Here is a 14,712-nt window from a genome sequence, read left to right as displayed (position 1 = left end):
AGCATGCCCCTGGTCCCCGATGCTCTTTATTCTGGCATTGGAACCTTTGGCAATATATTTGAGACAACAATATGGAGAGGTAGGAATCAACACGAAAGGTGAGCAACATTTGATATCATTATACGCAGATGATACGTTGCTATATTTGAGGTACTCTGAAGAAAATCTACAATACATTTTAGAAGTAATGGAGCAATATGCGATACTCTCTGGCATAACGATCAACCCTAAAAAATCTAGTATATTCCTCCTGGGTAGATATATTGAATACCACGGCATGGATTACCAGTGTTACAGATAACATGGACCACTGATAGGTACCTGGGGGTAGATATATATCACAAGGTTGAGGGTGAGCACAAATTTAACACAGAGAAGGCAGTGACAAAAGTTCAACATAGTATGTCGTTCTGGGCCCGATTACCTTTGACTATGATGGGTAGAGTGGCGCTATTGAAAATGGTGGTATTGCCCAGGTTATTGCACTACTTTGCTAATGTCCCGTACATGATACCCAAACGGTTTTTCACCAAGGTACATAGTATTTGCAGGGGGTTCATTTGGCATAACTCTAGAAATAGAATAGCAGTGTGGTAATTGCAAAATCCATACGAGCATGGGGGTATCAGACTGCCAAACTTCGAGGTGTACTACCTGGCTGGCCAACTTCAGTATGTGCGAGATGGCTGTCAGAGGACCCCACATCAGATTTTAAACTGCTGAGGGAGGAGTGTATACCTTATTTTCTGAATAAATGGATGTGGCTGACGGAAACACCAGAGGGGAATGGGCCAACATTACTGGATCTCAGGAGGAAGATGTGGCGTAGAGCCTGCCAAGTAATGGGGAGCCTGCATCCGTGCTCCCCACAGATACCGCTAGTAGCATTAAAGGGTGTAAACGTACAACTGAGAAGGACTATTAGGGAACACTGGGAACCGGTGGAAGTAACAACTATTGGAGATGTCTGGCGAGAGGGGGAGAGGATAGAATTCGGTACATTGAGAGTGGATACGGGACTACACAGTGGACAGTATATTACATACGCTAGGCTGGTGAAAATAATAAAGGGGATATGGTCAGAGGCAGAGCTGACCCGACCCCCTGATGCTGCTATTGAAACGTTTCAAGCCATGTCGGATGGAGGCCATGAGGTCTCCCGCATTTACAAACGAATGATGTCTAAAGTGGGGAAAGAGATGACCCAGACAAGGCGGGACAGGGAGACTGATAGCGCGGAATCATTAGGAGACGGTCTATGGATCATAGCGCAAAGGTACCACAAGAAAGTGTCAAGAAACGTAAGATTGCAACAGATTCAGCTATGCGTTACCCATAGGGCGTATATGACCCTGAAGAGGATTGCCAAGTTTACAAACGCCAAAACACAGACATGTCCGAAATGTGGAGAGATTGATGCTGGGATGATAATGGGTTCTGGGCATGCCCTGAAATAGCGACATACTTGACGGAGGTAGCACATCTCTTAGCGGATAAAGGAATAAACTTGGCGGTGGACTCTGTGTGTGCGTGCATGTGGGCGGGTTCCCTAGACCACGCAGACTCAAACATGTCAGTAAACTTAAGGACCTGCCGTATATATTGGCTAAACGCAGGATAGCAAGGAGTTGGAAGGCAAACAATAGACCAAGGGCAGATGCCTGGTGGAGAGATCTCTTGAAATGGGCGGATGCTAAAACAGTGGTGTGGAGGGAAGCGATAGACAGAGCAGGAGAATAGGAGGCGGGCACACTAACAGCCTGGATACATTTGTTCACCTCATTGTCGGGGTCTGTTCAAGAGGAATCAGAAGGAGGTAGCTCCTCAGACAGTGGAGGAAGTGTGATGGCCTTGGAACAAGGAGTGGAGGCTGTAGTATTATGATGCTCAAGGGGGAGGGGAGGGAGTTAGGGACGAAGGAATGTGAGGGGGGACTGGATTTATGCACCATGTCGGGTGTAGTGTATGATGTTTATGTTGAAACCAATAAAAAAATACCAAAAAAAATGAAATTGATGAAAGGTGCCGAAGCCTGAAAAGCTGGGAAGTATCCCAAGGAATTGTGTTGTTTTGGAACATTGAGAGACTTGAAAGCCAAGTGAACTATCCTGAATCCTGGGGAAGGGAAAACCCTTTTGCAACCAAGAGCTGGAAGAAGCTCTGAACTTTTATTTGAACACTTCTCATTTTGACACAGACAGCCCTACACATTATGTTATATTATGTTATGTTATGTTAAGGGTACTGATATAGCGCACTGTCACCAACGGAATTGGTCACCAGGCACTCTGGCGGATCTGAAAACAGGAAGGATGGGTAGGGTTAGTCGGGAGAAGGGGAGAAGGAGAGTGGGAGAACTGGTGTGCTGTTGGCAGCTTCAGCTTGGTATACACTGAGTGCTGGGCTTTGGTGCTAGTATCGGATCGGGCGAGACCTCGAGTGCTGTAGGTGAGGTTTATGTGTTGTTGATGCGGTGTGGTAAAGTGCGTGCGGATTGCTGGGAGAGAGATGGTTGTGTGGGTTTGTGTGGGTTAAGTATGTAGAAGATTGAGAGTTGGGTTAGTGGGGTCTGTATCCCGATTCAGGTACTTCTGGTTCCGTTAGAGTTGTATCCCTCTGGGTTGGGTTGTTGCTGGTTCCTCATGGGCCTTCTCGCTTTGGTGCTGTTGAACTGATCCAGTTGTATCATAGTGAGTATTGTATGGAGTGATAGGTGTGTCTCAACCTTTTCTTCGGGTGTGAGACTGGGTTGGTAATCTTTATTCTCTTGTTATCTAGTGTGACACTGGTCAGTTGAGGCTTTGAATGGTTCAGGGTCGGAGTGCTGTTGATGTGGCATCCTAGTGCATACCTCTTGGTGAGCCTGTGTATTCAGTCATTATTTTCCTCATGTCATGACTATCTTTCCGTTGGTTCTTTGGTTTCCGTGGGATGAACTTCCTTGGGGCTATTGTTTAGTTGTAGTTCTTGTGTGATGGCGCATTGTGCTTCCCGCTGTGTATTGTGAACATTGTGTAAATGATGAAACATTATTTTTCCCACCCTCTGGATTGGGGCTAGTGGTAGTGCTTCCTTTCCCTCTCTATCTGTTGTCCTTAGGTCAGTTGGGAATAGCTATAGTCTAAGGTCATGGTCTTCTTGATGAGTTGTCCTAGTTTATCTGTCTTGGTCTTGCTATGTATACGGTCTTTGATCGTGTGGTGGCTGTCTCCCGGTTAGTTGTTTAGTATGTCATGGGATATTTTCCTTAGGGTTTTTCCCATTGATTTCTTGGTGTGGATCAGGGTCTCTCTCTACGTTCATCGATGTTTTAGTTGTGTGTGTGCCTGTGGCATGTCTTTCTAGTTATGATGTGAAGAACCAGGTTTTGAGTAGTTTCCTGAATAGTAGGTGGTTTCTTGTGTTACGTATGTACTTTGGAAGGTCGTTCCAGGTTTTTGGGGCTTGGTGAGAGAAGGAGGGTCCACCAAGTTTCCTTTTGTTGTAGGGTTTCAGTTCTAGGCGGATGTCAATGCTGAGCGTTCTTGTTGGTTGATGTAGACGCCGTTCGTCTCTCAGAAACTCAGCACCTTGGTTGTGTACTGCTCTGTGCATGATGCACATTGTTTTGAATGTTATTCATTGTTTTATTGGTAGCCAATGTAGTGTTTTCAGCGCTGGTGTGGTGTGTTCTCTTTGGGGTAGTTTCAGAAGCAGTCTGGCTGCCGCGTTTTGAATGCATTGTAGTTTTTTTAAGTTGTTCAGGCATGCTTAAATATAGGCTGTTGGCGTAGTCTACTCGGGACATGACTAGGGCGACGATTGTGGTTGTTTTGTTTTGTTTTGAGGGCGAACGATGGGAACGGTAGGAATCGTAGGATCCTTTTTGCCGCTCGCAGGAGGAAGAAGCTTTTCTTGAGAAGGGCGTTTACTTGTGGCTCTAGTGTGAGATTATTGTCCATCAGGACCCCCAGGTTTTTTACAATCGGCGAGGGTGCTGGGGTTGTCCCGAGTTCCCTTGGCTAAGGGATGAAGTGGTTTTCTCCTCCATATTTTGTGACAACCATTATTTCTGTTTTGCCTGGGTTGATTTTGAGGCAGTTGGAGTTCATCCAGAAGAATACATCGCGGAAGCAGTATTCTAGCGCTGAGTTTATTTCTGGGTTGTCTTGTATTTTGAAGATTATTTGAGTATGCATAAATAGAGGTGAGGGCAAATATAGATTTCGGACACAGACAAACATTTACTTTGGACGTCCTGGCACAGACTATCATTAGTTTCAGTTAGGTAGGGACATACCACCTTAGCATAGGGCAAGTTAGGCCTTTTCCCAACCCTCTTTTTGTTTTAATAAAAGTTTTGTAACCCAAGCTTAACTCAGTTATCTGTTTCAACTTCCCAATGCCTTCACACTACTTCCTTCTTTAAACTGTGCAGGCCCACACACAATCTCAGTTTCTGCACGTTATCTTGTCCTGTGAATACGATTGGCCGGCTTTCTTTAAGTAAATCGCCCAGGACCGCTCCAAACGCACCCCTGGTAGTCACTAACACTGCCCTCACTTTTCATTTTAAAGGCACATCGTTCTCTTCACGCCAATTTCATGGGAGTAGTTTTTGTATATGGCTGCATCGGATAATGTTTTGTAACTTTCTAGTATGTCTTCCGGTCTGTTATGACATCCCAATAATCAATGACTTTCTCAGTGACGTTCGTGTCAAGCTAAATGTTCAGTGTAGCTTGCTGGGACCATTTCAGGACTGGACTTGCACGGTTCGCTATGTATTCCCTCTCTTGCGTAAGTCTGATCTTTTGTCTCACTTTACGTACCTCAGTAGCGTGACAGTTTGCTCATCCTAGTTGAATTGACGTTTGTTCATTTTGGATATTTCGTAGTCAATGCCCAGCTATAGTCTATTATAAGTGTCGATCAATAGGATGGCGTAATCGGTGCCCGAGTCTGTTAGCATTTGCATTTTTTGCTTTTTCTATTAGTCTTAACTTCTTCAGCATTATATTTGCTTTCCTATCACATGGGATAACTTCTTTGTCTTGTCCTTCTGCCATGGTCGACTTGCTGGAGTGGTGTTTCATTAATATCACCATCTTTAAGTTTTGGGTTTTGCAAACCTTGTAAAAGTGTCTGTACCATTAACACTTGGTACAATTTGAATCTTTGACTAAACAATTTTCATTGTCGGCTATATGTTTGTTCCCACAACAAGAAACACTCCCTTTCTTGCTTTCTTGACTGGCTCCACTTTTCGCTCGATCTTCACGTTTCTGAATCACTGTTGTTTTCACACAGTTCTGGTTCTTGCTTATCGAGTCTTGTAGTCCTTTCATGTGGTAGCCATGACTTCTCCCAGGGTGAGGGTTTTGCTCTGCACTCATTTTTGTTGAATGCAAGAGTTCCTGCAACCAATCATTCCCATGTTTTTTGAGTTTTTCATTCACGTTACAATAGGGAAATGTACATTTCTGGCAGATTTGTCAGGTATTTGTCTAGTACCTGTTGGAGCTTTGTCTCAGGTTACAAAATGTCAGTCTTCGTTTCATGACGTTTTCTTTGACTTGAGATCTCTTTGTTCCCCTCTGCAAGGCTATATCGTCTCCATTGTCGAATTGTGACTCATCTGGATTATTTTCGAGGTGTATGGTGTCGAGAGAGCTCCTCTTCTGCCAGCTGATGTTTAGTGCCGCTGAGTGCTTCAATGTAGAAGTTTTGTGTTCCCCCGGGCCCATGATCTTGACAGCGAGCTCGGCATTTGCATGAATGGTGGTGGTGGGATGCCCCTGTGGCTTGATAGGTTGGTCGGTATATCCTACTTTCTTGGTCTTCTCTTTCTGCATCGCTTGGGTCTTCTTGCATCCCAAGCTCAATGTCATTCTTAGTACCAATGGTGCAGACAGACTCTTCGACTAATTGCAGATACACATCAAAATAAAGGGCTCTCATGATGGGTTCATTCATTGTCTTAAATCAGTACAGTATTAGGCCAGGGGCCGCTCAAGCAACTTTGCAGCATCTTCCCCACTGCTGCTCATGCGGCCCGCATGGGATAAAAAAGGTGCTCCTCTTTGCACCTTTGCTCCATCCCTTCACCCACTTGTGTGATAATGGATGCACATCACAACTCTTCCATACACGCACCATCGCTGTATTTTCATAACACACAAACATAAAACATGCAGCTCAGGCAGCAGACGCCAAAGCCTTGATTCACTCACTCATGCAACTGTTGGCCCACTGGTAGCAAGTATGCGAGATCCCTTCAGACACAGAGCAAGTATGACTATGCAGCATTAAAGAACAACAGCACAGTGGTACCAAAATAAAATAAAAAGTCCACCCAAATTTCTGTAAAAATAAGAACTTTAATCAAACTAAAAATGCACAACTAATTTAAAACACGGAAGATCCACACCTAAAAAGGAAACCCAGAGAATGCAGTCTTTGGAATAAAGGTGCACTCTGGATTAGGTCATGGGTGCAGACAATTGATTTGAGCTCCAAAAAGGTTAAAGTACTTGAAAGTGCCTTGAAAAAGCAAACAGTGGGGTCTTACAAGTTACTATAGACTTTTAAGGTGGACCACAGTGACAGGACCACTGCAGATACCTATATTTCGTGTCTTGGGTGTGTAGCAGCATCGAGTCGGGCTTCTTGGCGATTTTCTGTAGTCAAGCCAGTTAAATCATGTTGTTCCATTGGTGCAATGGTTTTGAGATAGGCCTCTGTGTGGATCGTCAGCGCTCAAGACAGGTTGAGTAGATGGATCCCAACAGATTGAATTAACGGCCGAGTATGGTCGAAACAATGAAACTGATGTGTAGTGTCAGCATTCGAGGTGGGCCAGTTGAATTTCAGCGGTTTGAGTACAGACGCAATAATGCTCCTGTTGGTTAAAGTCAGGGCTCAGAATGCAGCAAGTTGGGTACTTTCATAGCAGCGAGTCTGCGATCGAGTCACGGCAGCCATGCATGTTACTGGGTTATGTTTGCATCAAAACACCCCAAAGAAGAAGGTAAGCGGTTCAAAGTTTGGAGAGTGCCAAAATCAGCACTGCAGGTAATGTAATGGCTTTAAGTTAGTCTAACGTGGTCGAGCTGTCTCAAAGAGGTCGTGTGGCAGTAAACAGGAATCTGAGCTGCTACTGGATTTAGGAATAGACTATATCCCCAACAGATTAGCAGGTGAATCCTTCTTTTTTTACCGATCAAAGATTAAATCAATTAAGGGCTTGTTTTCCCCTTATCGTGAAGGCAAAATGCTACACTGGATTGGTCCACAGCAGGCATGTTGTCAGGGGTCTAAATCCAGGCTGCTGTAACAGGTGTCCTTTGACTTCTGATGTCATACCCAGAGTGCTTTGTCTGCAGGAAGTGAGGAGGGGGCAAGAAGTGTTGGGTTCCCTAGCAGAATTCAAGATGGTCAAACTCTCTCTTGCCCTACTCCTCACCTTTGGGCTAGTCTAACTCCACCCACTCCCCATGTCTGCCTACTACAAAAGGACTGCATTAAACAACACCATGGTGTGAGATTGTATTTGTTCTGTCAGGCCTGTCTTTGAAGCACCTTTTCCCAGTGGACTGCCCATGGAGTGATCCTATGATCTGAAGGAAGGTGGCTGCCTTCGTCAGGGGAACCAAGGGGCAGCTTCCTGCACAGGGTTGAGCGTGGTTGTTGTTGGTATACCACGGCTAGCCAGCTAATCGACACCGGCCTTGTCATGAATGACCTTGCAAAGCTGACACTAATATCATCCGAATGTTTGTGGCTTTATATAACATCAGCAGCCACCATGTCAGAACTAGACATTAATTTTAACAGCTTAAGATGCCACGAGACTGACTAGGGTACAACATTTTATGTTATGAACCAGAGCTGCATACAGTTAAAAAGCCACGTCTGCCTGCTGGAACTTTGTGCTCCAGAAGCTGTCAGGAATGCACACGTGATTTTTGACCCTGCTGCCACTGCAGTGCAGTTGCTGGAGATGTTAGGAGACGGTCACAGCAAAGGCACGCCTATGCACTGTGTTTTTACTTGGTGCATTATGAGAGGGGGTCCGATTAGCAGGCCTCCCTTTCAGAAACAGAATTAATGATGTCATTTTAGCTCTAAAAATCAAAAAAGTTCAGGCTATCCTGCCCTCACCAGATGCATTCTGTCACAAGGACATTGCAAAGAGCTGAGTAAAGAGAAGAGTACCATTAGAAATAGCAGGGAAGAAAGAACATAATAGTATATGTTTTGCTTATAGCATTGAAGAAAATAGGCCCCACTCACACACTGATGGCGCTTAGAGGAAACAGGTCCCACTGGACACACTCCTAATAATTAGGGGAAGAGAACCACATCACACAAGCATAGCACTTGGGAATGCAGACATTAATGGGCACACCCATAGCGCTTAGGGAAATAGCTCCAATGGACAAACAGATAACACTTGGGAAATTCACCCTACTGGACACACTCGTTAAAAGTATTAAGGTAGACCCTATCGGACACACGCACAGCACTTGGGAAACAGGCCCATTATACACACTTACAACATCTAAGGAAACAGGTAAAGGCTCAGGGAAACAGGGGCATGCTGATAAAGTTGGACCCCTCTGGACAAACTCAATGCATACAGAAAGAGGACAACCACCATCCAACACAAGCACGCCCACCCAGAACATTGATAGCACGCTTCTGTCTCATCGTAGCATTCTTATGTATTCCCCAGACTCCAGTACACTGACAGGACACGTCTGCATCCTTTTTTAATGCTTAGTACCGCAACACATTCCAAGCGCCCCTGTGTAGCGCTTCATACTATCGGGGACTGCCTGAACCCCTCCATGTCCCCATGTAGCCTTGGGTAAACCATCAGCATAGGCCCAGTAGACAGCAACCTTTTGTATTTCGACTGCAGCCCAGTCTTACCATTCACACTGCTGTATAACCCATTCACTCCTGCTCACTTCAGAGCCATTGTGTATCAACCAAAACCTCTGTATAGTTTCCAGCGATCATGGCTGATCTGATATTTCAGCACATACGAACCTCCATTTTGTATACCTGGTGAAACTCAAAGGAGTATACTGTGATGCCACACGGTATCAGGTAATAATGTCCCCATACACAATGTCGCCGGGATAAGCCATTGGCGACATTATATATGGTGACAGGGATGACCCCTGCTCCAAATTAAAAAACTAAAACAGGGGTTGCAGGGGTGTCCCCCGCATGTTCAATGTAATAATGTCTCAGCAAAAAGGTGACTTTTTTGTCAGGGGACATTTTTGCGGGGACATTACACAGAACCAATGCCACTAGCAGCCTCGGGCATATGAGACTGCAGCCCCATTTTGAAACTATTAAGCCACCTCCACCCTGGCCCTATGTGCACCGGTGAGAACGCCTCTCCAATCCAAAACACTGCCATAGAAAAAGGTGACTTCTGCACCCACTGATACAGTGGCTCTGTCACCAAGGGATGGGTTAGGGTTCTCTCGAAGTGGTAAAGATATCCCTGGAAGCTTATTCTGCCCAGGCAAGAAAAGCAGCACTCTATGGGGCCGAACTGTGGTAGACAAACCACTAGTGAAAACAAACTTATCAAACTAAAGTGAAATTTGGACCTAAAAACAGAACTTTCATACTAATGTTATCTAGATATTGTGTCCCCAAAATTCTCTAGGGATTTATACCTCAAGCTCCAGTTCTGTACCGAAAATGCAGACTTCTTTTTTTTAGACCCTCCCTTATACCACATATATATGTGGTGGGAGTATAGAATATAATATTAATATGGGGGTTTGCGGGGGTCTCCCCCGCATATATATGTGGTGTAAAAGTGTTTTGGTTTTTTTTTTTTAAAGTCAGCATTTTCGGGCGTCGCAATTGTGAGGGTCGCAATAATCACATAGATCCTTAATATTTTACTTGCAACCCAGCCATTGTACTAACGACAGCCAATTTAATGTTACACAATTTAACAGCCGGAGAAAATTGGGAAACCGAGCTAGTCATCCTAGGACTTGAACCAGCCAGCAGCGAGCTCAGCAGCAAGCGCCTAATTCAGTGAGACGAATGTCCTGCAAAGGGACGTAAAATGTGCACATGTGAAAGCCTAGTGAGTGACCAGCCATCCCAGGATGACAGTAGAAAAGGTGCTGGGGTAAGTGCCAAAGTGGGCACTTCAGCTATGCCTTGGGGTGCAAGGGAGGAGGATCGGGACCACGAGCAGGGAAGCAGCCCTAAACCGGCAGCAGGGACCAAGACATGAGGACTTTAATGCTGCAGTCCAGCCGGGCGTTAACCAAGTCAGTTCAATTCCAATCTGGCCATTCTCTCTCTATTTTTCAGCAGCTCCTGCATCCGCTATACCTATAAGCCAGTGTACCTCCCCTCCAGCCGCCAGTACAGTCATTCCCCCAGTGCACCTGTGCCTACAGCCAGCAGAGTTCTGCGCCCCAGTACACTTGTGTATACAGTCCAGTATAGCCCCACCTCTCCTCCGTATACCCCATCATCTCCTTTGTGTCTCTCCATGCACCCACCTGTATGATCGTCTCCAGCCTCACATCTCCCTCCTGGGCACTCATAGGCAGCCCCGCCTCCGCGCTTTCACTCCCAGAAAACGCTCCTCGGCGGGAGCAGCTTCTTTAAAAGCGTCTTCAGCCTAGCGGGGTCCTTAAACCAGTCATCTGCGCACAGAGGAGACACTGGCCCTGTGCCCCATGGACCGACGTCTGTCTCTGCACACAAAAAAAGGAGCCTCCCACGCGAGCTCCTGAAACTCCCTCCTCCGCCCCTAAGCTCCCGGTTGCCCCCCTCCAAGTGTACACACAGTGCCCAAGGACAGCACAGTAGGCACCGGGGGCCCCAGTGTCCACGCCTCCCTCGTGTGTCCTCGGTGGGCAGGAGCACAGTGAGCCAATAGCGGGAGCAGGCCTGGGGCCAGTCACCTCCCTTTCCTGTGGACTAGGCGGCCGCCCATCACACTGGGTCATAGAGCCCAGGCAGCCGTGCACACACACAATCACGGCCCGGGGTGAGACTCGCGTGCTGGGGAGCCGCATCGCTCGCAATGCTGGCTATCGCTTTTGGCATGCACATCCCCATTAAAGAGCGATTTGCATGGCAGAGGAGGATAAAGGGGGCTGGTGGTCGAACCTGACAACAGCCGCCTTTTTCTCGCGGAGCCATTTCACTGGCTGGCTGCTGGAGTTGAGTTCCGTTTCTGGAAGCGCGGGCATATTAACACTTTGGGAACAGTTTCAATATTTTGGTTACTCTTGACCAGTCTTAAAGGCCCAAATGGCATTGAATCTATCTCGTTTTACTATGGGGAATTGGAATCCTTCTGTTAGAAGTTTCGGGTTTTGGAGAGAAGTTGCTGTTGTCTCGTCTCTCGGTGATTGGTGAGACATCACAAAAATGACACCAGCTTGGGCAAGGACTTTGGGCACCCGTAGCCCTTGGTGAGTCATGGAAAGGAAAGCCAGGGATTGGCTCCGCCCCCCAAGCCATCGCCGTGGCAACCCCAAACTCTCATCCCCATGGTTACGTCAAACCGCAGCTTTGAACAAGAGCAGCTTCAAAGGGACGTCGGAAGCTGCGGGCTGAAGCACCCCTTCCCTGTCAGGTGACAGGGCACGTGCATTGACGCACAGGAGAGGCGAGCATCACACCCGCGGAGACCCACACACTGGAGGGGCAGCCGATGTACAGAAGCAAAGGGGGGCGGGTGCACCCATGCACTCTGTGGCACACTAACGAGAGGAATTCCTTCCACATAGAGGAACATACATGACATATGGAAACCCTATGTACTAAGGAGCACAGGGGAAATATCCCATGTAAAGGAGACCTCAGATGATAAGCAGTATGCATTCCATTCACAGGGGGTACGCAGACACCCCACTTACAGGGGTACAGGGACATATCCTTCCCCTGCCCAGGAGACCTCAAATGATAAGCAGTATGCATTCCATTCACAGGACACAGGGGGTACGCAGACACCCCACTTACAGGGGTACAGGGAAATATCCTTTCCTTGCCCAGGAGACCTCAGATGAGGACACAGAGGGTACGCAGACACCCCAGCATCATTATTCATCATCAAAGCAAGGTAACAACACACACGCGTTGTTACCTTGCTTTGATGATGTGATTAGCATGCATGCATTCATCATTCATATTATGAATGCATGCAATGCATATCAATGCATCAATGGCAAGAGGGCCGGGGATGCCGGCGGCCGTGAGTGAGGCGTGGCAGGCAGCCTCAGGCTGCAGCCACTTGACTCTGGTGCTGCTGTACTCGCAAGTGCTAAATATTTAACACCTACTGGCTTGGCTTGGCTGCTTCCTGTGCCTGCTGCTGGGCTGGGAGCTGCCCTGGGGGTGGGCTGCCCCCTGCCCCACCAAGAAGTCCATGCCATATAATAAGTTTCTTTCAACTTTGCACTTATATGCAGGGCAGTAAATGACTATTCATTTTCAGTATGGTTAGGATTTCAACGTTTGTAGCTGACCAACTTGTACTACTGTCTCTGAAGATTACCCCAGCTGCACAGAAATCACATTCTGAGTTCATGCTGGTGGCAGGATATAAGAGCTTTTGGTCCTCCTTACAAGTGTGGCAGTCCGGAAACAAGGGTGCAGGTAAGTTTACCGGCAATCTTGTTTCCGGACCTCACACTATGAGTCTGCCTGCTGGGGCTGCTGCGCCGGACAGGGCTGACCCTGCCGGGCGCAGTGGCCCCGGCAGGCAGAGTTTCCATGGAAGCACTGGCACCGTCAGCAACGGTGCCGGTGCTTCCGAGTCTCCATTCCCATGGAGTCCCATTGGACTCCATGGGAAAGGGGGATTACATTTTCTGGCATCTTACTGTCCGGGCCGCATTAATGTCCTGGTGGCACCGGGAAGTTAGGTGCCGGAAACTGTTGGCAACAATCCGCTGGGGGCTACAGATGCGGCTGACGGCTGAGTAGACTCCATGCCGCCAATGCAGCGCCTTGTGGACTACCACGTGACACTCTCTCTCAGACAGAGCCAGAGGATAAAGTTGGGCCTCTTCCTGACCCTGACATCATTTTGGCCAGCGGCAGCCACCCATACAACACGAGTCACGACTGTGACACCCGCCGTCCAGCACAGGAGCGGCAGCAGGCCTTGGCCCTTGGGCAGTGTGCAGCAGTAGGACTAGGCAGCACCATTGGTAGTGGGCACACAGAGCACCGCACCGACTGCAGTGTGGCTGGCACAGTCTCTACCAGCCCGCCCGACTGCCACCCGGCTCAGCACTTGCTCCTCCACCTCTGAATCCGAGGTGCAGTGCAGCCTCCGCTCAGGTCGGCCCGCCCCCCAGGCACACAGGCAGCCAGCAACAGCAGTGGAGACGGAGAGAGACCCCCTGAGGCAATCTGGGCTGGCATTACTAGGTAAGATAATCGTACCCCCGTGATCTCTGACCCCATGTGCGTCTGCCCCCTGAAGCAATACATTGCCAGCCAGGAGCCAGCCCTTTGTTTTTAATTGTAACCCACATCTGTCCTCTGCATGCGATCTGCTCTGCACCTGACCCTCACAGTTTCTTTCCATGGGTTGGGACATTTAAGCTCCTTTATTGCACAGTTAAGTGAACGTCCAAGGAAAATTATTCAATTAGTCAGGATGCCATGCCACACAATCCTGCGTTCCTGTTAACATGTCTTTCCTTATTAGATCCCGCGTGAATAGGCAGGCGGCCTGATCTACCAACATTTCCTCGAGTTTATCATAAAATAAATGTGCAATGCTGCACTGCAGACATCATCATCATCATCACACCCACTTAAACACGTTGCGCTAGCCTCCTGCCTCCTTCCAACCCTCCCCAGAGAGCGCCCCAAATATTCTTGCCCAGCCCAGGGATCTCTGCTGCTCATCACATCAGAATGCACGGGTCTGCGTGACTGCGTCCTCAGCTCCCACCCTCTGAGTCTGGCCCCACACCTCCTGGTAGGAAAGTACGGATGGATGGGCTGGGAGTTAAGAAAAGGCAAGTGGCCACCTTAATGTTACAGAATGTTACGAAATCCCCTCGCCTCGGTGCCGTATGGCAACGCTGGAGGTTACCATGGAGACGGGGACTCCCATTCTCACAGTCCCGATTCCGTGGAAGTCATGTGACTTCACTGTCACGTTTATGGCGGGATAGGCTCCGCCCCCCTACACCTAAGAGGTGTTCAAAAGAAGGCCGCGGAGACCAGAATGCTGATTCTAATTAGTGTTACTTTACCGGACTTACTTACCTTGTGCTGATCTGTATATTAACCTTGGATTTCCTTCATCAACCCTTCTTTGCCTGTTACTTGGATTTGTCGACTCGGCTTCTTCGACAGTGGTCTTGTCCGTCTGCCGAACCCCTTGCCTCCGGGCCCCATTCTACACTTACCTTCCGCTGGCTCTGCAGTGTATTTCCTTATCACTGCAATCCCTTCCAGCCTTGTGCAAGCGGCGCTGTGAACTCTCAGCCGCCCAGAAATCCCTATTCATCACGTTTCATAGCTGCCTAAGAAGAACTGCTGCCTTTCATCCCTAAAGTAAGACTGTTCTTTCTTTATCTATCTTCTTTGTCAGTACTGTTGTATATTCTTGGCTTGGGCATTTTTCTCAGGATTGAGATTCGAGTTACTGTGCCTGCCCTGCTTTCCTTTGGATCAACTTAACTGGAATACTTCAACATC

The 14,712-nt window shown here is 47.8% G+C and overlaps 1 protein-coding gene across 6 annotated transcripts in view; it reads right to left on the bottom strand.

Moving 5' to 3' along the window:
- The window catches only part of CROCC (ciliary rootlet coiled-coil, rootletin), a 644,212-nt gene that overhangs the window by 570,975 nt on the left and 58,525 nt on the right, over positions 1 to 14,712 (bottom strand). Inside the window, exon 1 of one of the 6 annotated variants that reach the window (XM_069611119.1) lies at positions 10,536 to 10,911. The exons of the other annotated variants lie outside the window; for them this stretch is intronic. Coding sequence (XP_069467220.1) covers positions 10,536 to 10,580 — 45 coding nt within the window. The 5' untranslated portion in view covers positions 10,581 to 10,911. Of the gene's footprint in view, positions 1 to 10,535; positions 10,912 to 14,712 lie in introns of those variants that run through there. 6 annotated transcript variants of the gene reach the window in all.

Source organism: Ambystoma mexicanum, chromosome 8, assembly GCF_040938575.1.
Source record: "Ambystoma mexicanum isolate Mex_15411 chromosome 8, UKY_AmexF1_1, whole genome shotgun sequence".
Taxonomy (NCBI): domain Eukaryota; kingdom Metazoa; phylum Chordata; class Amphibia; order Caudata; family Ambystomatidae; genus Ambystoma; species Ambystoma mexicanum.
This window is presented reverse-complemented; position numbering and strand designations above follow the sequence as displayed.